The sequence below is a fragment of the Triticum aestivum genome, chromosome 2D (genome assembly GCF_018294505.1).
Source record: "Triticum aestivum cultivar Chinese Spring chromosome 2D, IWGSC CS RefSeq v2.1, whole genome shotgun sequence".
In the NCBI taxonomy this organism is placed as follows: domain Eukaryota; kingdom Viridiplantae; phylum Streptophyta; class Magnoliopsida; order Poales; family Poaceae; genus Triticum; species Triticum aestivum.
This window is the reverse complement of record NC_057799.1, coordinates 64,493,532-64,515,068: the sequence shown is the minus strand read 5'-3', so window position 1 is coordinate 64,515,068 and position 21,537 is coordinate 64,493,532. Positions and strand designations below refer to the sequence as shown.

The following is a 21,537-nucleotide window of genomic DNA, read 5'->3' as shown; positions in this document are numbered from 1 at the left end:
GCAACGGTGCACAGTTAGGGGGAACACTTTCTTGAAATTATTATAAGGGATCATCTTACTTACTACCGTCGTTCTAAGCAAATAAGATGCAAAACATGATAAACATCACATGCAATCAAATAGTGACATGATATGGCCAATATCATTCTGCTCCTTTGATCTCCATCTTCGGGGCGTCATGATCATCTTCGTCACCGGCATGACACCATGATCTCCATCATCATGATCTCCATCATTGTGTCTTCATGAAGTTGTCACGCCAACGATTACTTCTACTTCTATGGCTAACGCGTTTAGCAATAAAGTAAAATAATTTACATGGCGTTATTCAATGACACGCAGGTCATACAAAAAATAAAGACAACTCCTATGGCTCCTGCCGGTTGTCATACTCATCGACATGCAAGTTGTGATTCCTATTACAAGAATATGATCAATCTCATACATCACATATATCATTCATCACATCTTCTGGCCATATCACATCACATAGCACATGCTGCAAAAACAAGTTAGACGTCCTCTAATTGTTGTTGCAAGTTTTTACGTGGCTTGTATAGGTTTCTAGCAAGAACGTTTCTTACCTACGTAAAACCACAACGTGATATGCCAATTTCTATTTACCCTTCATAAGGACCCTTTTCATCGAATCCGTTCCGACTAAAGTGGGAGAGACAGACACCCGCTAGCCACCTTATGCAACTAGTGCATGTCAGTCGGTGGAACCTGTCTCACGTAAGCGTACGTGTAAGGTCGGTCCGGGCCGCTTCATCCCACAATACCGCCGAAACAAGATAAGACTAGTAGCGGCAAGAAGAATTGGCAACATCTACGCCCACAACTGCTTTGTGTTCTACTCGTGCATAGTAACTACGCATAGGCCTGGCTCATGATGCCACTGTTGGGGATCGTAGCAGAATTTTAAAATTTCCTACGCATCACCAAGATCCATCTATGGAGTATACTAGCAACGAGGGGAAAGGAGTGCATCTACATACCCTTGTAGATCGCGAGCGGAAGCGTTCCAATGAACGGGGTTGATGGAGTCGTACTCGCCGTGATCCAAATCACCGATGACCGAGTGCCGAACGGACGGCACCTCCGCGTTCAACACACGTACGGAGCAGCGACGTCTCCTCCTTCTTGATCCAGCAAGGGGGAAGGAGAGGTTGATGGAGATCCAGCAGCACGACGGCGTGGTGGTGAAAGTAGCGGGGATCTCGGCAGGGCTTCGCCAAGCTTCTGCGAGAGGGAGAGGTGTTGCAGGGGGAGAGGGAGGCGCCAGGGGCTGTGGTGCTGCTGCCCTCCCTCCCCCCCACTATATATAGGCCCCCTGGGGGGGCGCCGGCCCTGGGAGATCAGATCTCCAAGGGGGGGCGGCGGCCAAGGGGAAAGGGGGGTGGCTTCCCCCCCAAGCCAAGTGGGGCGCCCCCACCCCCAGGGTTTCCAACCCTAGGCACAGGGGGAGGCCCAAGGGGGGGGGGCGCCCCAGCCCACTAAGGGCTGGTTCCCTTCCCACTTCAGCCCATGGGGCCCTCCGGGATAGGTGGCCCCACCCGGTGGACCCCCGGGACCCTTCCGGTGGTCCCGGTACAATACCGATAACCCCCGAAACTTTCCCGGTGGCCGAAACTGGACTTCCTATATATAATTCTTCACCTCCGGACCATTCCGGAACTCCTCGTGACGTCCGGGATCTCATTCGGGACTCCGAACAACTTTCGGGTTTCCGCATACTAATATCTCTACAACCCTAGCGTCACCGAACCTTAAGTGTGTAGACCCTACGGGTTCGGGAGACATGCAGACATGACCGAGACGCCTCTCCGGTCAATAACCAACAGCGGGATCTGGATACCCATGTTGGCTCCCACATGTTCCACGATGATCTCATCGGATGAACCACGATGTCGAGGATTCAATCAATCCCGTATACAATTCCCTTTGTCAATCGGTACGTTACTTGCCCGAGATTCGATCGTCGGTATCCCAATACCTTGTTCAATCTCGTTACCGGCAAGCCACTTTACTCGTACCTTAATGCATGATCTCGTGGCTAACTCCTTAGTCACATTGAGCTCATTATGATGATGCATTACCGAGTGGGCCCAGAGATACCTCTCCGTCATACGGAGTGACAAATCCCAGTCTCGATCCGTGTCAACCCAACAGACACTTTCAGAGATACCCGTAGTGTACCTTTATAGTCACCCAGTTACGTTGTGACGTTGGGCACACCCAAAGCACTCCTATGGCATCCGGGAGTTACACGATCTCATGGTCTAAGAAAAAGATACTTGACATTGGAAAAGCTCTAGCAAACGAACTACACGATCTTTTATGCTATGCTTAGGATTGGGTCTTGTCCATCACATCATTCTCCTAATGATGTGATCCCATTATCAATGACATCCAATGTCCATAGTCAGGAAACCATGACTATCTGTTGATCAACAAGCTAGTCAACTAGAGGCTTACTAGGGACACGTTGTGATCTATATATTCACACATGTATTACGATTTTCAGATAACACAATTATAGCATGAACAATAGACAACTATCATGAACAAAGAAATATAATAATAACCATTTATTATTGCCTCTAGGGCATATTTCCAACATAATCTTCCATCATGAAATCGTGGATGTTGATTGGGAGCAGTGGGTGATAAAGATGATGTTTGTGGGCGTCAGCCCAAATGGATCTCCTCAGCAGGGCGTGTCTCTAATACATGTTGATGGCATGGGAATATTGCTCTATTGATGAGGGTGTCGTAATCTCTATATTCATTGGATCCTTAAATTTTTGAACTTAACTAATAAATTGAGATAGCTATCCTTTGCTAACAAAAAAAAACCCTACCACGTCCTTCCTTCTCGGTTAGCTTGTAAAAAAAAATCCATGCAAACAACAACCATTACACAAGACAATGGAAGGTATGATTTGCGCACACATCTTGTTTTTCACAAATATACCTTCTCAAAATATGACAATACCATCAACGCAAAAAAAAAGTGACAACACCTAAGACCTACTCCCTCTGTCCCATGATATAGGACGTTTTTTTACACTAGTGTAGTGTCAAAAAATGTCTTACATTGTGGGACGGAGGGAGTATGTTTTTTGTGTGTTACCAAAGACAATTTACTTCATGTAAATGACACATGAATAATATTAAATATTCTCTCATAAAAAGAAATACAAAAACACATGCCACTGCAAAATCTATGGAAATGTCCAATGCAACAATTGAATACTTCAAGAAATGCCATTATGACAAACGATGACATATATGTAATCACCCTATTTTTGCATCGGTATTTTTGTGGGTAAGTCTTTCTTTGCAAATACGACAATCATGAAGTTGGTAGTGGCATAAACAAAATAGACATTTCTTCCCTTCCCCTCGGCGGCCAGGACAAACTCGCCCCCTCCAAGCTTCACAGGCGAGTCCGTGGATTGCCTCCCTTCTGCATGCTGCTCCGGCGGCCGGTGTCAGGGAGTGGAATTCCGATGCCTCCGCTCCGGTTAGTAGTTTAGGTTAGGATTTTTTAGTCCTCGCAGGATGCGGTGTCCGGGTGGATGGCAGCGCTTCTTCTTAGAGTTTATCTTCTGGGTTCTGATTATCCTTGAGTTTGTCCATCTAGACGTAGTCAACGGAGCTCCGTCGTAGATTTCGCCGTCTCCTTCAGGCGGCGATGTTAGGGTTTCTCGTCGTGCATGTGCAACAACAAGATTTGGTGTCAGGTGCTTCAGATCTATTCAATGGTTCAACAACGACGACCACAAACTTCAGGGCATCGGTCCTTAGGGGCACTTGCATGGAGACTTTCCGACTTTCATCGACAAGGTCAAGCTGGCTCCGGTAGGAGAGCATCGACATCGTCGTGCCGTCAGCTCATTCTAGCGGCGGTAGTGGTCATTCGGCAGACTAGCTGGGGATCTAAGTGCAATTTTATTATGTTTGAGGTGCCTTTAGCTCTTATAATAGATTCACAGTTTCAAAAAAAAAATATAGCACAGAATTACTTAAATCTAAAATCTGAATTTGGACGAACGATGTGTCATCAGCAACCACAGGAAGGGACACACACCATTCCCCCGCACGGCATCCGGCCCCGCGCCCGGTTCCGCCACGAAGACGCCGAAAACCACGAGCCACGTTGCTGGCGGCGCAGCCTCCACCTCCATCGCGGACCGCGGTATCGTGCCGGCAACAGACTCATTTCCCCCGCCCCGCCCCCCACCCACAGAGCCCCAAACCCTTTTCCCCTCTTCTTCTACTACTACTCCCCCCACCCCACCCAGCCCACCGTCGCAGAAGCACACGCGCAGACAGATTGGAACCGGAGAGCTCGATCTGATAGCAGAAGCTTTCGAATCCCTTTTGGCGGAAGGAATGGCGGAGGAGAAGGGGACGCTGCAGGCGATGAGGGGCTGGGTCGTGGACCACAAGCTGCGGGCCGTAGGTGCGCCGCGGGGAGTTCCCCTCCCGCCGCCGGGGCTTCTCGTCTCTTTTTTTCTCGTCGTTCCTTGCCGTGTGGTTGAATTGAATTGAATCTGATCCCCTTTTTGGTCGGCTGGGTTTTGCAGGGACGCTGTGGCTCACGGGGATCGCGGGATCCATCGCCTACAACTGGTCCAGGCCCGGCATGAAGACCAGCGTCAAGCTCATCCACGCCAGGTCCGTTTCCTCTGTCTGGGACTCTGGGGGAACTGCTTGTAAATTGTGCATTTCAATCTGCCTTGATTGTCTTCTGAGTTGAATTTCTATGTTGAAGTTGATTTAGTTCCAGCAATGATGCATGAACTGTGTGTTAATTTTATCGGTCAAGTTGAAATCGGTTTAGTTCCCATCAGCAATGCCTGTGGAATTGTGGTTGTGGTGGGTACTGGACTAATGGGTAGCTGTGGTGTGCGCTCGACTGTTGGTAAACAACGATCCGAGTATTCAATTCTGGAGTAGTGTAGCACAAGGATGGCATGAATCGTAGGACAAGATGTGGTTATGTATAGGTTGAGCAGAATGCAGAAACAAAGAAACATAATTTTCTTTCCCTGTAATCAGTGGCCCAACCAAATGAGGGGAGGATGGAGCTGGCTTTATCGGTGATCCTCTGACGAGAGTTTTTGCTTTCAAGGTGTATTATGCCTAGACAGAGCATGGCTTCTCGATCAAGTTTCTTGCTACCCACACTACATTCTAAATAGATAAATAGATCTATTAACTTGATCTTGAATTATTGATGCAATACTATCTCCAAACTGATAATGATGTGAGTTTGTTAAGGGAGGTAGCTGCTTTTATGTGATCAGAGGCATAAACAGTGCAGTTCTAATCTTCCGGTATATCTTTGGGTAATAATGTCATGGAAGTCCTTACTATACTCATATGGGTGTTTAGTATACTCACATCGAGGTCTACACGGTGTCAGTTATACTCATGAGAAGGGCTCTAGCTAGTCAACCTCATCACTGTGTTCAATGTAAAAGGTCAGAAATAGTTTCCTGTGGCGCACTTATAAACTGTAATGAACACATTTCTCGTGATAGCACCGTTCTCTTCAGTTTAAAAAAACTACTGTATATCACTAGGTCGTTATATGTAGGGAAAAGATTAGCTTATTGTATATATCTTTCTAGATGTCAGAGTGGCAATTCTGCGTACCAATTAGGTGTTTGGACACATAATCTCTACTATCCCTCATAGAAATGCAAGACTGCCTATATGTTAGAAGAGGAACTCATCGAGAATTTACCCTACCTCTAGGAGATGATTTTCTTTTTAAGGAGGGGTACGCTCAGTGATCAATGTTATTACAGTCTTATGTTATCTGATCTGATAGGCAGGTCGAAGTCGACCCATGCAAAAAACCACAGCCCAACTGCCTCCTGCCTAATTGTTCTGGTGATGAACCTTCATGATTCTTGAATCCGCAAGAGCAGCCATGATCGCACAAATATCCTTGATGATATCATGAACATAAGATCTATCTTCAGCAGTAGATTGAAAAAGAGAGAGAACAACCGGTAAACAATCTGTTTGCCAAGGGCCCAAGATTACCTGATACTGAGTCCACTAAGCAGCCACATAGATCCCTCTTCTAAACAAAATAAGTCAGGCATTCTGCTTCAACTGCACTAGTACAGAAACTTCCACTGTGACAGAAAAAGTTATCCCAGTTAGTCTCTTATCATGACACAGAACTTCCTTGGCAGAATGAATATTGAAACTCACATCCAGATTTATTTATCTTAAGCCAGCCAGCTATAGTTGGATCCTAATAACACACATCTGAATTAGTATGGTTCTGACTTCATGTAGGCTTGAGCACCTCTGGATTTTCGTTTTGCCCTTGTGACCCATCTCGTGGAAGAGAGTTAGCTGCGCGGGGGGATGTTATTCTTAATACTTTTCAGACCTTTTATTAACGCTGTAGGTTCCTGTGATCTCATTCGCTTCATTAATCTACCTACTTGTATTGTTCTTGACTGGTCTTATAGATGTCCTGCCACTTTCGACTAAAATAGAGGCAATATTCTGGTTTGCTCAGCAGGGTAATATGTTGGGCTATTGCGCAGTCCTTTCAGGCACTTCCTACTGTTAATCCTTTAGGTTCCTACTGTTAATCTTTAAGTTCCAACTGTTAATCTTTTAGGTTCCTGTGATTTCATTCAATTTGTTTGTCTACCTCCTTGTTATCCCTGGTGGCATTATACTTTTTTGACTAATCTTATCAACGTCCTTGTGCCATTTTTTCGTTCAAACAGAGTGCATCTCCATTCTTAGTTTGCATTGTTTACTTGACCTTTCTGTGTAGTCAAATCTAACATGTTTTGGCTGTACACATACTTACTCTTATTTGATTCTTCTACCTTGGCAGGCTTCATGCTCAGGCCCTCACCCTGGCTGCCTTGGGTTGTTCTGCGCTGGTGGAGTACTATGATCACCAGTCAGGCTCAGGGTCAAAAGTTCACGACTATGCGAAGCAGTTCCTTCCGTCGGACAGAAACGCCAAAAAGGACTCTGTGTAGAAGAGGCAGCAAATTATGATATAGGCTTCCATTAGCTGATATGGAATTCGTTGATGTTACTTTCTGAGCAAAAACAATCTGGCATTTCAAATGCCGTTATCCAAGTTCTGCAGGCTTCCTGTTCTCTGTATAAGCTACTGAACCAGCATCTAGATGCAGCCGTATGCAAATCCGTGGTGATGGAAATATGTACTTATGTACTTTCCTGAACCGTGCATGAATGTAATGAATGAAATGTTTCTCTATGAAGTAAACCAATCAGACGAGTATGCAGAAGCTTCTGCTCATGGCAAAAAAAAGCTTATGGAGTGTCTTATTTCTAAGACGCGACAATAAGCATGATGCGTGTAGTGTTGGCTTTTCTTATGTACTTTCCTGAGTAAACGACGTTTGAGGGCGTTTTGATGGAAAGCAGCTGGTCATACTCTGAAGTCTACTTGTTTAATCTCTTTCCCCATGAGCTCGTGTGTGTGTGTGTGTGTGGGGGGGGGGGGGGGTGGTGGGTATTCCCCCCCCCCCCCCCCCCCAGTGCTGCCGGACATCTATCAAGCTATCGCTTAGCTGCTGATATCTATTCCCACTCCGGATAAGGGTACCTCTTGGAGACGCGGACGTTTGGTTTCTGAGTGTATCTATACCCTATACGAAAAAATAGCAAGTAAGTAAAAAATCAAAAAATATGAAAACATTCTTGAAATAAACTTTGACCTTTCATTGGACTTGTGAAAAAAAATTCCACAAAAGGAAAAGACCCCTTTGACTTCTTAGAAAAAACAATTTTCGGTCAAAAATAGTATGAATAGTGCCCTATAATAGCAAATATTTTTTTGTCCAGAAGTCAAACCCTGGTTTTTTATTCATGAAAATTCATATACTAGTGCAAAAGGAAGTCAAATTAATTCTAAAAAAACTTCTGAATTATTCTGATTTTTTGTATTTGTTTCCTCGTATAGGGTAGATACTAGATACAGCCAGAAACCAAAGTGTATTTCCCACCTCTTGGGCACTTATTTCAGATCTAGCCTTCAACAACTTCTCTCACTTCTCTCAAACCATAGTCGTTCGATTCTTGGTGAGATTCAAGAGGGAAACATTTCAAAGCAAGATCCACTCATTCCCTATACTTTGACTAATCATTTTTTTTGTTTGAGCAAAATTTAGATCCATGGCATTCTTTTGTTACTCTTGGAGGTGACGATGATGTTTGCAGTCAGGTCGGTCAAGGGTGCCTAGTGTGCTTGGGTGTGTTATTATAACGGTTTTTGCCAGGTTTCCTGTTAACTAACTGGGTGATTCTCTCCTTCTTAATTAATAGGTTGAGGCATTTATGCTCCCATTGTAGACGTTCAATTTTATTTTTCCATGTATGTTATTTAACATGTACTTTTGTTTTGCGAGTCATACGCTTTGCTCGAGGCCAAAGGCGGGGACAACGTGAGGAGCGCCGACCACGACGAGGTAGAGCTGTCTACGAGCGGGAGTGGGCGATAGCCAGCTGGAGCGAGTAAGAAACTTAACAGGGGGTCGGGGGTGGGGGTGGGGGGGTGTCGCGGAGTTGTTCATCAGGGCGAGGCTTAGAAGGATGGTCGGGGCCGTGGCCAGCACGACGGTGGTAGGAGGTCAAAGGGGAGGGCAGGGCAGGGCGGCAAGGTGGCGGTAGTGGTCGCCGGGGGTGGAGGCAGACGGCTAGGGCTGGGTTGCCCAGTGGCTAGGTGAGAAAGAAGAGGGAGGTTGAAGAAAAACAGTGCACGGTTTGTTTTGTTTTCGGCCATACAATGAAGATCGAACGGTCCTCAACAAAAGCGACTGATGCAAACAAAATATCAGGTGCATGATGTATAGGCGCCCCCTTTTTTCCAGAAGTTGAACACAGTCATCTCATCGTAAATGAAGGCCAGTGTGATTGGTCAAGACATAGCTAAGCTTTGATCGTGTACGACAACATTCCTTTGATTGATGTGAGGTCGTGTGCTTGATTTTGAGGTTGCCACCGTAATAGCCTGGTTCGTGTTCAAGAGCCTAGAAATGGAATCCAATATAGAAGTCTTTGATGTGACGCTGCTGGCAGTTGAGAGCTATCGTTCTATCACGCAAGCATGGCTCCTGTAATCGTGTTCATGTTCGTGCTAGTGTTCGTGTAATCGTGTTCGTGCTCATTTGGACCTGGGTAGAAATTTCCTGTCTGGATAAAGAAGAAATGAATGGCCTGGAGCTGGCAGCTGACTATTGTAATGAGATGGATTCGTGTTTTCCGATTTGCTGCTCGTGTTCGTGTCGTGTTCCCGGCCCTGTCTTCCCGTCCACCCTGACGTCTATAAAAGTCCATGGCCCCTGCGGTCCCCATCGTGATACCATGGCTCGTGTTCGTGTTCGTGCTCGTGCTCGTCGTCGTCGTGCCGTTCGTGCTCATGGCAGTCAAGAGCCCAGAAATTGAAACCAATACAATAAGGCTTTTGATGTGGCGCTGCGCACTGAGACCTGCAGTTTTAGCACCCAACCATGGCACCTGTAATCGTGTTCGTGCCCGTGCTTGTGCTCGTTCGTGTTCGTGTTCATTTGGACCCCGGTAGAAATTTCCTCTTCTTCTGAATAAAGAAGAAAGGGATGTCCTGGGGTTCCGCGGCTGACTATATTGTAATAGCATGGTCTCGTGTTTTTGATTTCGTGTTCGTGTTCGTGTCGTGTTCCTGGTTCCATGTCTATAAAAAGTCCATTCCCCATCCACCATGTTTCACCACGCTTTCAAGCTTCAAACACTTCTCCCCTGCAACACGCTGCTAGCAGACCACTCACAAATCACAAGTAGTAGTAGTAACCAGCCAGCCATGGATGTGGAGAGCAATGCGAGGGCCATGGCGGAGGCCGGCCGTGACTGCACCAAGCTTCCGCTGGCGCTGATCCCAGGAGGTGTTTTCCAGGCCGCGGCGGCGCTGCGGCTCTTCGTCTTCAAGAAGCCCGACGGTATGTTCCTCCATCATGGCAAGGTGGCCTTCTACCTGTACTACGCCTTGCTGACGGCCGTGGCGCTCTTCGGTTTCGTCGAGGCCTCGCTGGGCTTTTGGGTGGCACGCGACCTGCACGACCGTCGCCGGCAAACTTATGGGAAGGTGGCCATGGTGGTCTCCCTCCTCTTCCTCGTCCTCGTTGGTGGCCTGGGTGGTTTTGCCATGCCAAAGTACTAGCCATGCAAAAGCCGGTGCTTTCCCTGTTTGGAAATATTAGAAGCTCATGCAGCAAGTTTGTTCATCGATCCTCATGGGAATACTGTTGATCTAGTGTATCATGTGACGTTATATATATTTTTGATTATCAGCTCTGTAATAATTTTATTATGTGATTTTTTTTTACCAAGGCTTGTACTTTTATACTGTCCGGATACGAACTGTAATCACTGTAAATTCCATGGCTTGTAATAATTCGGCTGAATTTTGCTACACTTTGAATCTTTGATCCACTCTGTATGTAATGGACAAGGGGCGAGGCCAGTTGAGAAAAGGAAAAATTGTGGCAGTTGTATGGTGGATGGATATTTGCATTCCGTGTATGCTGTAAGAGAAATAGAGAATGCTGAATGCATACGCGTCAGTTGAATTTTGAGTGTCGCGACAGAAGTTTTTGTTTTTGTTTTTTGAGAAACAGTCCGCGACAGAAGTTTGCGTTCCCTTCCCACAAAAAGAAAAGAAGTTCCGCCAGCAGCCCAGCGCCCCAGCCCACGTACACACTTTGCGGCCCACCACCTAGCTTGCTTAAGAATAAGAGAGATCCCCCGGCCCCTGTTCAGCACTCCACACCTCCCACCCACCTACCTCGCTTCCGCCGTTGACCATAGCCTGAGCAGGATCTTTGAGATGGAGGAAGAAGCTCTGAGGGCGGCGATGGAAGACGCCTTTCTGGAGGGTGCGGTTGAATGGCGAGCGGACACCATCCTCCAGACCCTGCGGATGGACAAGCTGGATGCGTGGATCCGCGGAGAGGGGCTTGCCGATGAGATCGAGGGGCTCAAATCTGAGATCGATGAAGTCATGGCGGCGGTATCCTATGTCAAGGGGAGGGCGGTAGGCAACAGGCGGATGGCGAGGTCTCTCGCGGCGCTCAAGCAGAAGCTCTTCGACGCCGATGACGCTGTCGACGAGCTCGACTACTACAGACTTCAACACCATGTCGTCGAGGTCGAAGGAGGTAATTTGATTCCTAGAAATGGTTTCTATTTCAAATTCCAGTGCAAATTGAAGTTGATCCATTCCAATTATTTACAATAAAAAAATCGAAGTAAATTCCACCTTCTACCTCGCATTTGAACTCCAAATTCGAATTTTCACACTCCGGCAAGCTGGGCCCGCGTGTAAGTCTCGGCTACCACCTTTTTTTAACAGACTTGGCTACCACCTGATACCACACCAAGTTAGAAGCCCCAAGTTGCACCAGATACTTTCCCACAACTTGCTTTAGAAGCGTTGAAAGTATCTGGTGCACCAAGTTAAAGCAAGTTAAGGTCTTTTGGGGCTTCGGTTAGAGTGGGTTAAAGCCCCGAAATGGCAGTTTTTGGGGAGTTAAACATTTATCGGGATCGATAGAGTTGCCATTAGAATTCAAATTTTTTGGGCTGTCGAGCTCCAGCTTGCGACGTAATTGATCCAATCAAGCATCAAATTAGCTCTGTTTCAGTCACCAACACCGTGTCCATCTCCCAACAGGCCAACACGCGCTGCCGTCTTCATCCAACGCGCACAATCGCTTCGCTTCCGATGGTGTTACCCAGTCTTTCACCACAGCCACAACGACTACCGCTGCAGGTTAGCCGCCGAACGGCCTCCACCTTGATAAAATCTTTTTTCTGGTCTAGCAGGACCATGCTAATAGCCCTCTTCTTTTGGCGCAGTCACTTTGCAGGAGCCAGAAGGCATGCATGAAGCAGCGCGAGTAGATCATGGCACATCGATGGGCGATGGTGATAATATACTACCGAGAAGAGGTCATAGCAAGAAACGGTCCAAGGCATGGGATGGTTTTGACGAGAGATATGACACTGATGGAAAGACCGTGGGGGCAGAATGTAGACACTGTAAAAAGAAACTTAAATACGACGGTAAACAAGGGCCAAGAGTCTTGATGACTCACTCCAATAGTGCCAAGTGTAAGAATACGCGAGAACCACGTCTCCAGCCGCCAAGCCATTCAAGGTACGGTTTCAAACTAAAAAAACAACGTACATTTCTTCATTTCTACAAATTGCAACGACACCTCTCAGCTGTACTTTTATTTGTGACGAAGGGAAATTGCATATGAAATTTTGAATGGGAGTGCCTAGAACTCATTTAGATGAGATATAATTTGGTCTCATTCACCTTGAAAACCAAAACAGGTACAACCCACGTCAGCACACACGCATCTTATAGCATCACATCCAATGGCTATAAAAGGTGAATGAGACCAAACTATATCTCATCTAGATGAGTTCTAGCAAAACTGATTTTGAATTGCTATGGGACATAGTTTACCTCATGAAAGCTGAATGTTATACACTTGGTTCATCTTATTCTTTGAAAGTGCTCACAACTTAACACGCATATGCTTAACAATCCCTTGCCTTTTTTCTTCTCACAGCATGGATGATGCTACTGAAAATGCTACCCCCGTTGCTGTCAGTAATTCACCCAGCATACCAAGGATGGGAACGAATCCAGAGCCAACACAAATCACCGCAGCTGTTGCTCACCCTTGGAATAAGGACGAAATTTCCAGTAAGATACAGAAAATAACTCATCAGTTGCAAGGCATCCGAGGGGATGTGACAAAGGATCTCAACATGCTTGGGTCACATTATGGTGCAAGTTCAGCTCACCATCAAAGTACAGCCTCAGATCCAAGCCGAAGAACATCAAGTCTTCTTCAAGGCAAAGTGTATGGGAGAGACAAAGAGAAGAACACCATCATACAGCTGATGACTGCTGGGAAATCTGACAGTTTGACTGTTGTGCCCATTGTAGGCATTGGAGGTACTGGGAAGACGGCTCTCGCGCAATCTGTATATAATGATCCGAAAGTGCAAAACCAATTTGACCACAGCATATGGATTTGGGTGTCTAATAGCTTCGATGAAATGAGACTCACAAAAGAGATGTTAGATGTTGTCCCTCGAGAAAAGCACGAAGGGTTGTGCAGCCTTGACAATCTTCAGCAGGTCTTGAAAACTCATATTGAATCAAAGAGGGTTATGCTTATTTTAGATGATGTTTGGGATGACATGAACAATTCCAGATTGGACCTAATACTGGCTCCCTTCAAGTCAAACAATGCAAATGGCAATGCGATCCTTGTGACGACCAGATATCTATCCGTTGCAAAAAGGATAGGAACAACTGAACCTGTTTTGTTATGTGCTCTGGGAGATGCCGATTTTTGGTTACTGTTCAAAGCACGAGCATTTTGTGATGAGAAATATGAAGGAAATCTAACAAATATTGGACGGGAAATAGCAGGCAAGCTAAAAGGCAACCCATTAGCAGCAGTAACTGCAGGGGAACTATTAAGAGTTGATCTTACAGTTGATCACTGGACTAAAATTCTCAAGGAGGAAGATTGGAAATTGTTGGGGCTCAGTGAAGGTATCATGTCTTCTTTGAAGCTTAGCTATGATCAACTGCCGTACCATTTACACCAATGCTTCTCGTACTGTTCTATATTCTCTGATAATCATTGGTTTCTTCGTGAAGAGTTGGTACACATGTGGATTTCACAAGGATTTGTCAAGCAGAGCCATCCAAGTAAGAGATTGGAGGAGATAGGAATGGACTATTTGGCAGATTTGGTGAACCTGGGCTATTTTCAACAAGATGGAATAGAAAATTCATATGTTGTGTCTGGTCTTATGCATGATTTTGCAAGGATGGTTTTTAGAGCTGAGTGTGGGGTTGTAGATGGTATGCAATGCAATGATATGTTACCCACTGTACAACATTTGGCGATAGTTTACAAGAGAGATCAGCATGGTTACATGTCTTGTAGGAGCAAGTTTGAAGAAGATTTGAGAAATGCAGTTACATCCGTGAGAAAACTGAGGACATTGGTGTTAATAAGGGAATCCAGCTGTTCCTGTTTCCAGTCCTTCGGTGACATATTCCAGAAGGCACATGATACACGTCTTCTACATATATCTTCAAGATTTGCAGAATTTAATCCCCTCATGTGCAGTTCTGTAAATCCTATTCATCTTCGCTATGTAAAACTTGATGGGTGTGGAGATTTGCCTCAGGTTTTGAGCAGTTTTTGCCACCTCCAAGTATTACATCTCGGGTCAGACACTGGTCTTAATGTGCCTGATGGCATGAATAATCTTGTCAGTTTGCGGCATCTTTTTGCACCTTCCAATTCCATTGCTAGAATTGGCAGATTAACCTCACTTCAGACACTAAACAATTTCCGCGTACAAGATTCTAATGGCTTTCAGATTACAGAGCTTCAACCCATGAATGATCTTGCCCAACTTGGGATTTCTGGACTTCCAAATGTTAAAACTCAGGAGGAGGCTTGCGGGGTAGGGCTGAGATATAAACGATACTTAGAAAAGCTGCACTTGTCCTGGAATATGTCAGATGTTGAATCCGACTCAGATGGCAGCAATGAATCTGACTCAGATGACAGCAATGAATCTAAGAATGTCATGAGCTCTGAACCTTCTACCAGCAAAGAAACAGAGGAGTGCTTGCCAACAGAGGTACTTGAGGGTCTAAAACCACATTACAACCTGAAACATCTTCAGATAACTGGGTACAATGGTGCTGCCTCTCCATCCTGGCTTGCTCGCAATATCTCTGTTACCTGTTTACAGACTCTGTATTTGAATGGCTGTGGAGAATGGCGGATACTTCCATCTTTGAGAGGGCTTCCGTTTCTTGCAAATTTAAAGTTGAGAAACATGCCAAAAGTAGAAGAAGTATGGGTTCTTTCATTGAAGAAGTTGGTGTTAGTTAAAATGCCAAAGTTGGAGAGATGCTCATGCGTTTCCTTGAGGGACTTGAATTCTTGTTTAAGGGTTCTGAAGATTAAGCATTGCCCTGCACTGAAGGTGTTTGATCTCTTTGGGAATGGCCATGAATTCAAAATTGAGCAGAAGTCATGGTTGCCACGCCTTTGTGAGCTCACTCTAAAGAACTGTCGTCTGTTGGTGGTACCATACCCTTTACCATCTGCAAGTACTGTCTGTAGTATTTCCGTGAGCAGAGTCTCAAAATTTCCAACAATAGAAGTATGGTCCTGCCGTTTAACCATAGGTGAGGATATTTTTGGGCGTGTACCTTTGTATGAGGATTATTTTAACAAGTTTACTGATGAGCTGTTCGTGTTAGATGGAAATATTTTGGCATTCCATAATCTAAGATTCCTGACACAGTTGATAATAGGTTGTTGCCAAAAACTAACGTCTATTTCACTCAAAGGATTAAGTCAACTTGAATCATTAAAGACACTGAAAATAAAGGGCTGTGCCAGGCTTTCCGGTCTCGATGCTCCACCAGAGCATGCCCTCCCATCACTCGAATATCTAGAGATTGGGGCATGTGGAATAGCGTGGGAGTGGCTATCTCTGATTCTGCAACATGCGCCAGCACTAACGGAATTGGATTTATGGGACTGCCCAAAACTGGGTTCTCTACAACTGAACTCCTGCACGACACTGCAAAAGTTGAGCGTAGATATCTTTGAATCGCTCGGCACACTAGAGCTGCACTTTTGCACGGCATTGGAAGATTTGTTCATCTGTGAAGCTGCAGTCTGCGTGCTAGAGGGCTCGCAATCACTCAGGAAGTTGCGACTCCATGACAGCCATTATTTGGAATCTCTAAAACTGCACTCCTGCACGGCACTGGAAGAGTTGGATATTCGGAGCTGTACATCACTCTGTACACTAGAGGGCTTTCAATCCCTTGGCAGCCTCAGGCGTTTGTATCTACGTGATTGCCCTGGCTTGCATTCATTTTTGGAGGGTTTGCCAGAGCAAGATTACAATTTATGCCCTCGACTGGAATTTCTTGATATCAGTGGCTTCTCTTTCCTTGCCACACCGTTCTGCAAGCAACTCACGTCACTCCAGCGCCTAGTTTTTTGTGGTTTGGATGGAGAAAAAACAGAAGAAGGACTAACAGATGAGCAAGAGAGAGGGCTTCTGCTCCTCGGTTCCCTCACAGAGCTCGAATTTGAGACTTATGCGCATCTTGAATATCTTCCCGCAAGCCTGCACAGACTTCGCTCCCTCCAGGTGTTGGAGATTTCATTTTGTCCGAGCATCTCAGGATTGCCGGACCTCCCGCCTTCTCTTGAGGAGTTGAGAATCTTCCATGGCAGTGAGGAGCTGAAACATCAATCCATATCGCGGGCATCAAGCAAGTTAAAGGTCAAAATTGACGGCCAATATGTGAATTGATTACTCGGTGGCTTGTTAAGCACAACCTGCACAGCAGACATAGTTGCACACTTGTACTGCTTTTGAGGTATGCTTCTATCATAGATCATGCCATGCCCAAAGTTTACTATACTGTAGTGCTTTTTTTTGTGTGTATGGAAGCAACAAAAACTGACTTTAGGGCAGTTCCTTGACAGGATTGCTTTCACCTCAGAACCTCATCCTGATGCGATCTGTTTACTGACATACAGATATAGTTGCACAGCCATCCCTCCCTCGAGGTTGGAGATCTGAAGATATCAGATTGTGTCAAGGCTGCTGGAAATGGGCCTCCCACCTTCACTGGAAGAGTTGGACATCTTGCTTTGCAGTGAGGTCCTGAACGATCAATGTAGAATGCTCACAACAAGCAAGCTAAAGGTCGGCATTAATTTCCAAGATGGGAATTGGTTAGTCGTTGTCTTGTTAAGCATGAGTTTGTACCTGCACAAAAGATATCGTTATACTTCCTATGAGGTATACTTATACCGTAGATCATGATCTTATGTTATCTCGCAAAAAGAAGAGACCATGATCTTATGTACATAATTGACATACTGAAGTGCTATTTTTTTTTCTGTGAGTTATCAAAAACTAACCATATGCCAGTTCCGGGACAGGTTTGCTGCCTTGTCAACTCGTAGCAGTCAATTTCCTGTCCAAAAGAAAAGATAGTAGTCAACAGGTAAAGTAGTCTGTTTCGCTGGTTGTTGCTTCATTTCTCTAGTCATGTGAACTGAAAATGATGTTCGTTTCCTTGACATCCGTAGGAGCTCTGAGACACAATTTCTGAAAATGCATCGTGTTATTCATCACAAGTTGGCCTGAACATGCATTAGGTTGTTCATCACAAGTTGGCCTGAAGAAGCTTACAAAACTTTCCGGAAATACACTGCAGCTATACTAATGCACTTTATGTTTCTGAACTCCACCTCTTAGGTCTTAGCCAGCATATGTTGCTCCGTCAGAATTCTGGATGTGTCAGCGGACACCTGATTAATCCATAGATCTGAACATGCAACCTTGCTGGGTTTGGCTACAAATTTTGCTCGTTGTAATACATTCTAAGGAATTCATTTTGTTTTGGGGTTTCTTTTGTGATGCCACAATGCCAACATGTTGTGCTTCAGACCATGCCTGGTTATTCAGACAGTTTTGCTACAGGCCTGTAGAGGAACTAAATCTTGTCACAGGCTTTGTGCCTGTGTTTACAGGCTTGTAGACACGATTCTGAACTGAGTTGTTCGCCCCTTTCTGCCTTTGTTTCAGGCTGAAGGCGACTTTGCGTCTCCAAATTCCACCTTTCAGTTTCAGTTCGCCTTCCATTCCACAGACCGCAGACTTTCCGGATCTGTTAGCAAGGCCTGGTCTCGTACCCGCCGAGATCTACTTGTGGATGGCAATCCATCCAGAATGTAATTTGGTTTTCCTTGGGAGGAAAGTTCATGGCCGCTTATGCTGTATGATATGGAAAGTGCGGCATATCAGCATTCTTCAAAGACTTCGTGTGCTCCCGCGTCTGCTTAAGAGCGACTCCAACGTGCCGACCTAAACGGATGATGATTTTGTCCCTTTTTTGTTCGTTTGGATCGGTCCAGCGGACACCAACGTCCACTTTCGCGTTTAGGTCGGCGCACGCGCCCAACGCTGACCCAACCCATTTTTGCGGCAAAAAAAAAAGAACACAAGCATTTCGAAAATAAAAACAACATTAATTAAACATTAAAGCTGGTCACGAAGGCCGGCGAGAGTCCACGCGTCCACATTAGCATTAATGAACATTAAAAAAAAGGTAAACTAGAAGGCGGCGCGCTACCCTAGGCGTCGTCGTCGTCGTCTTTCTCGGGGTCCATGAGGTTGATGAGCATCGGCGTAGGGCCGGCCCAGGGGAACGCCGTGTTCCAGGCGGCGACGATGTCGGCCGCTGGCAGTGCTGCCGCGTGCTGTGCCGCTGCCTGTGCTGCCGCCTGTGTCGCCGCGGCCTGTGCCGCCTCCTCCTCGATCTCGCGCAGCTCGGCCTTGGCGTCGCGCTCGAGCATCTCGAGGTATTCGCCGTGGCGGTGCTCCTCGGCCGTTGCTGGCGCCACTGCTCAAGGTAGGCCGCCTCCTACGCCGGTGTCGCCCCCATCAAGACCGGCGGAGCGCTGACCCACTCGCGCACTCGCCTGGTCCATGAGTAGCGCTCGAGGGACTCCGGCTCCGGCTCGGCCTTGATGGGGGAAGGCGGGGCCACAGGCGGGAGGACGCAGTCACCCGCCGCGGAGAGGGCCATGGCCTCTGCCATGGCCGCCTGGTACGCCGCCTCCTCTTCCTCCCGCTCCGCTCGTCCTCCTCGCTCTCCTGGAAGACAGCGGCAACGGCCGCCTGGTAGGCGGCCTCCGCCTCGTGGTCCTCCTCGCGGACGACGAGCGGAGGCGGCGGCACACCGCGGTCGACTTCGCGGACGCCGCGTCACCTCGCCTCCTCGTGCTCGAAGGCGAACCAACGAGCCAGTTGGGCGAGTCGACAGCGTATGCGGCGTGGCTACGCTGCTCCGGTGTCAGCAGCGCCCGCCGGCGCCGCACCTCCTCCGCGTGCGCCCTAGCCGATCGCGGCGCTGCCGGCACTGGGATCCTCTCCGAATCCAGGTGCCAGTCGTGCAGCAGGGTGGCGTCGGGTACGGGAGAGGCACGTGGTGCTGCCAGTGCCACTCCGCCTGGTGCACTGGCACGTTGACACGGTGCCTCGGCCGGCGAGCTGGCGCCGGCGGAGGCGGGGGGAACTCAGAAGGAAAAGGAATGGCGGGGGCCTTGCCCTTGGACTTGCTGCTGCCGGCGCCGGAGCAGAGCCCCATCTGGCTTCGCTGGGGTGGCTAGGGTTTGCCGCCGACGGGGGAGCAGAGTGTGGCGAGATGGGGACGGGGGGCTGGCTGGAAGCGGATGAGGATTGCCCCACCGCATGATCGGCTTAAAAAAGGACGACCGCCGCCGCTGACGCGTGGGCCCGAGGTCATAAATTAAGCTGACAAGGCTGACTGCGGGCAATTGGACGACCGCCAGGTGGGAACGCGGCGGACACCGAGAAGGCGCGCGTGGCGTCTGTTCCGCGTCCACGCTGACGCATTTGGGGCGCAAATTTGGGCCGCAAATGCGTCGGCGCGGACGCGAAGCGGACTCGATTAGGTCTGGGTCGGCGCGTTGGGTCTCTTCTTTTGTCCGCACCGATCCAAACGAACGCGGGCGGATGAAATGGGTCGCCCCATTGGAGTTGCTCTAACATCCCCAGTTTCAGGAAATGGTCCTCAGATGGACACCGAAATCAAGTGATATGGACCAGATCCACTTTTGAGGCAGTGGCTTGGACAACTTCTCTGTCTAGTTCATTTGCTTATCTTATATCCGGATGCTCCAAGATTATCCAGTCGCAAAATACCAGGATTACAGTATAGTTGGAACCATTTCGGACACTTCCTACTGTTAAAAAGAGAAAAATAGACCCAGAGTCATTTTTATTAAGAAGGAACAACCCAGGCACGCAGACCCTGTGGGCTCGAGTCATTGTATTTGTTGACTGATGTATTTTGTGGCATTTTTGCTTTAATTCATAGGCAGTATTCAGTGTTTTCATTCAGTATAGGAGTAATATCTCAGGTTATTACATCTGCACTCTTTGCTCGTATGGTTCACTTGGCCTTTCTGTGCAGTTGAATCAATACATGTTTTGACTTCGCAGAAACCTGGAAAGTGCGTCGTTATCGCGGCTGCACGATAAAGCTACACATACTTACTTTTATTTTATCTTTCTACCTTGGCAGGCTTCATGCACAGGCCCTTACCCCAGGCTGCCTTGGGTTGTTCTGCACTGGTGGAGTAGTACTAAGATCATCAGTCAGGCTCAGGATCAGAAGTCCATTTCATCTGACAGAAACCCCCAAAAAAATACTAGGATGCACTGTAGAAGCGGCAGCAACTTATAGGCACCGACATCAGCTGATTTTTGGAGTTTATTGATGTTATTTTCTGAGCAAACAATGCGGCGTCCTGTGTGCCGTTATCGAAATTACTGCCGGCTCCCTATTTTCTGTAAAAAGCTACTGAACCGGCGTTTAGATGCAGCCGTATGAAGACGCGTGGTAACAGAAATAAGTACTTTCCTGAACCACGCATGAAGGTAATGAGTGAAATGTTTCCCTCTTGCTACTGATGAAGTAAGTAAATATCAAGAAAATTCCAAATTAGTAGAAGCATCTCCTACATGGGACGCATGTAAAATTTGGTGCGCAGAAGCTTCTGCTCAAATCAGTAAAATTTCATTTCCTACATGGGACGCTCCCTTCCATTGGATCCACAGCCCCATATGATGAGATTCCTTCCCCTGTTTGAAATATAGTACTCGGCGGCGGTGGCAGTGCATACTACGTACTAGGAGGCATTAATTAAATCACGTGCTAATATGCTGCTGTGGAGATGATGGGTGGAACATCAGTGTTGCTTCCTGCACTGGGTGCCTTGTGGTGGATCTGGTGGTGGGTTAGTTTATGGTCTCCTATTGGGTGATTTAGTTCATACTTTGCCGAGTAGCATTGTTTGGTCTGGACTTTGGACTAAACCTAAGCGAGCTGCATGGTCCGTGTGAGGCTCATGAATCTTTGAGTGTGCTGTAAGATACCTCTTTCTTCGAATCTGAATTCCTGGGGCAGGCAACTTGCAAGATGCCCCACATACACATCACAAGTGCTTTTTCTTTTCCTGAACATAAGGGTGTGAAAGAAACACCAGTTTCAGCAACAAACAAAAAATATGAGTTACTCCTTCCGATTTAAATTAATTGAAAGGGTGTATTATTAAGTAATTAGCATAATTGGACTTATCAAAGCCTTAGGTTAGCAGAAAAAAAAAAGGAAGAGAAGGAAAAGAACGTCATGCACAGATCTGATGTAGATGTGTCTTCATCTTCTTGGATTATCACAGCAAGATTTCTTTACTGTAAACATGGCCTGGCGTTGACCTCGATTGTGATCACCATCTAGGAACTTGTAGATCTCTGATGAGTAATCGAATCTCCTCGAAACCACCACACCCTTTT

General features: G+C 46.8%; 2 protein-coding genes across 13 annotated transcripts; both read left to right on the top strand.

The window, feature by feature from the left end:
- The first annotated feature begins 4,221 nt into the window (after positions 1-4,221).
- On the top strand, positions 4,222-7,306 carry LOC123051587 (uncharacterized). The gene is made up of 3 exons (XM_044474511.1): positions 4,222-4,471; positions 4,596-4,686; positions 6,887-7,306. The coding sequence occupies exons 1-3, from the start codon at positions 4,402-4,404 to the stop codon at positions 7,035-7,037; spliced, it is 312 nt and encodes a 103-aa protein (XP_044330446.1). The 5' UTR covers positions 4,222-4,401; the 3' UTR covers positions 7,038-7,306.
- Positions 7,307-10,822: 3,516 nt separating this feature from the next.
- On the top strand, positions 10,823-17,621 carry LOC123051586 (putative disease resistance protein RGA3). Of its 12 annotated transcripts, none has more exons than XM_044474510.1 (8): positions 10,823-11,216; positions 11,732-11,830; positions 11,917-12,217; positions 12,642-13,642; positions 13,751-16,522; positions 16,686-16,883; positions 17,094-17,158; positions 17,244-17,621. In XM_044474510.1, the coding sequence occupies exons 1-5, from the start codon at positions 10,886-10,888 to the stop codon at positions 16,453-16,455; spliced, it is 4,437 nt and encodes a 1,478-aa protein (XP_044330445.1). In that variant the 5' UTR covers positions 10,823-10,885; the 3' UTR covers positions 16,456-16,522; positions 16,686-16,883; positions 17,094-17,158; positions 17,244-17,621. The 12 variants fall into 12 exon arrangements, with proteins under 12 accessions (XP_044330445.1, XP_044330444.1, XP_044330435.1 ...); XM_044474509.1 differs by having other exon boundaries at positions 12,642-15,307; positions 15,383-16,522; XM_044474500.1 differs by having other exon boundaries at positions 12,642-16,522; positions 16,686-16,854.
- The last annotated feature ends 3,916 nt before the right edge of the window (positions 17,622-21,537 follow it).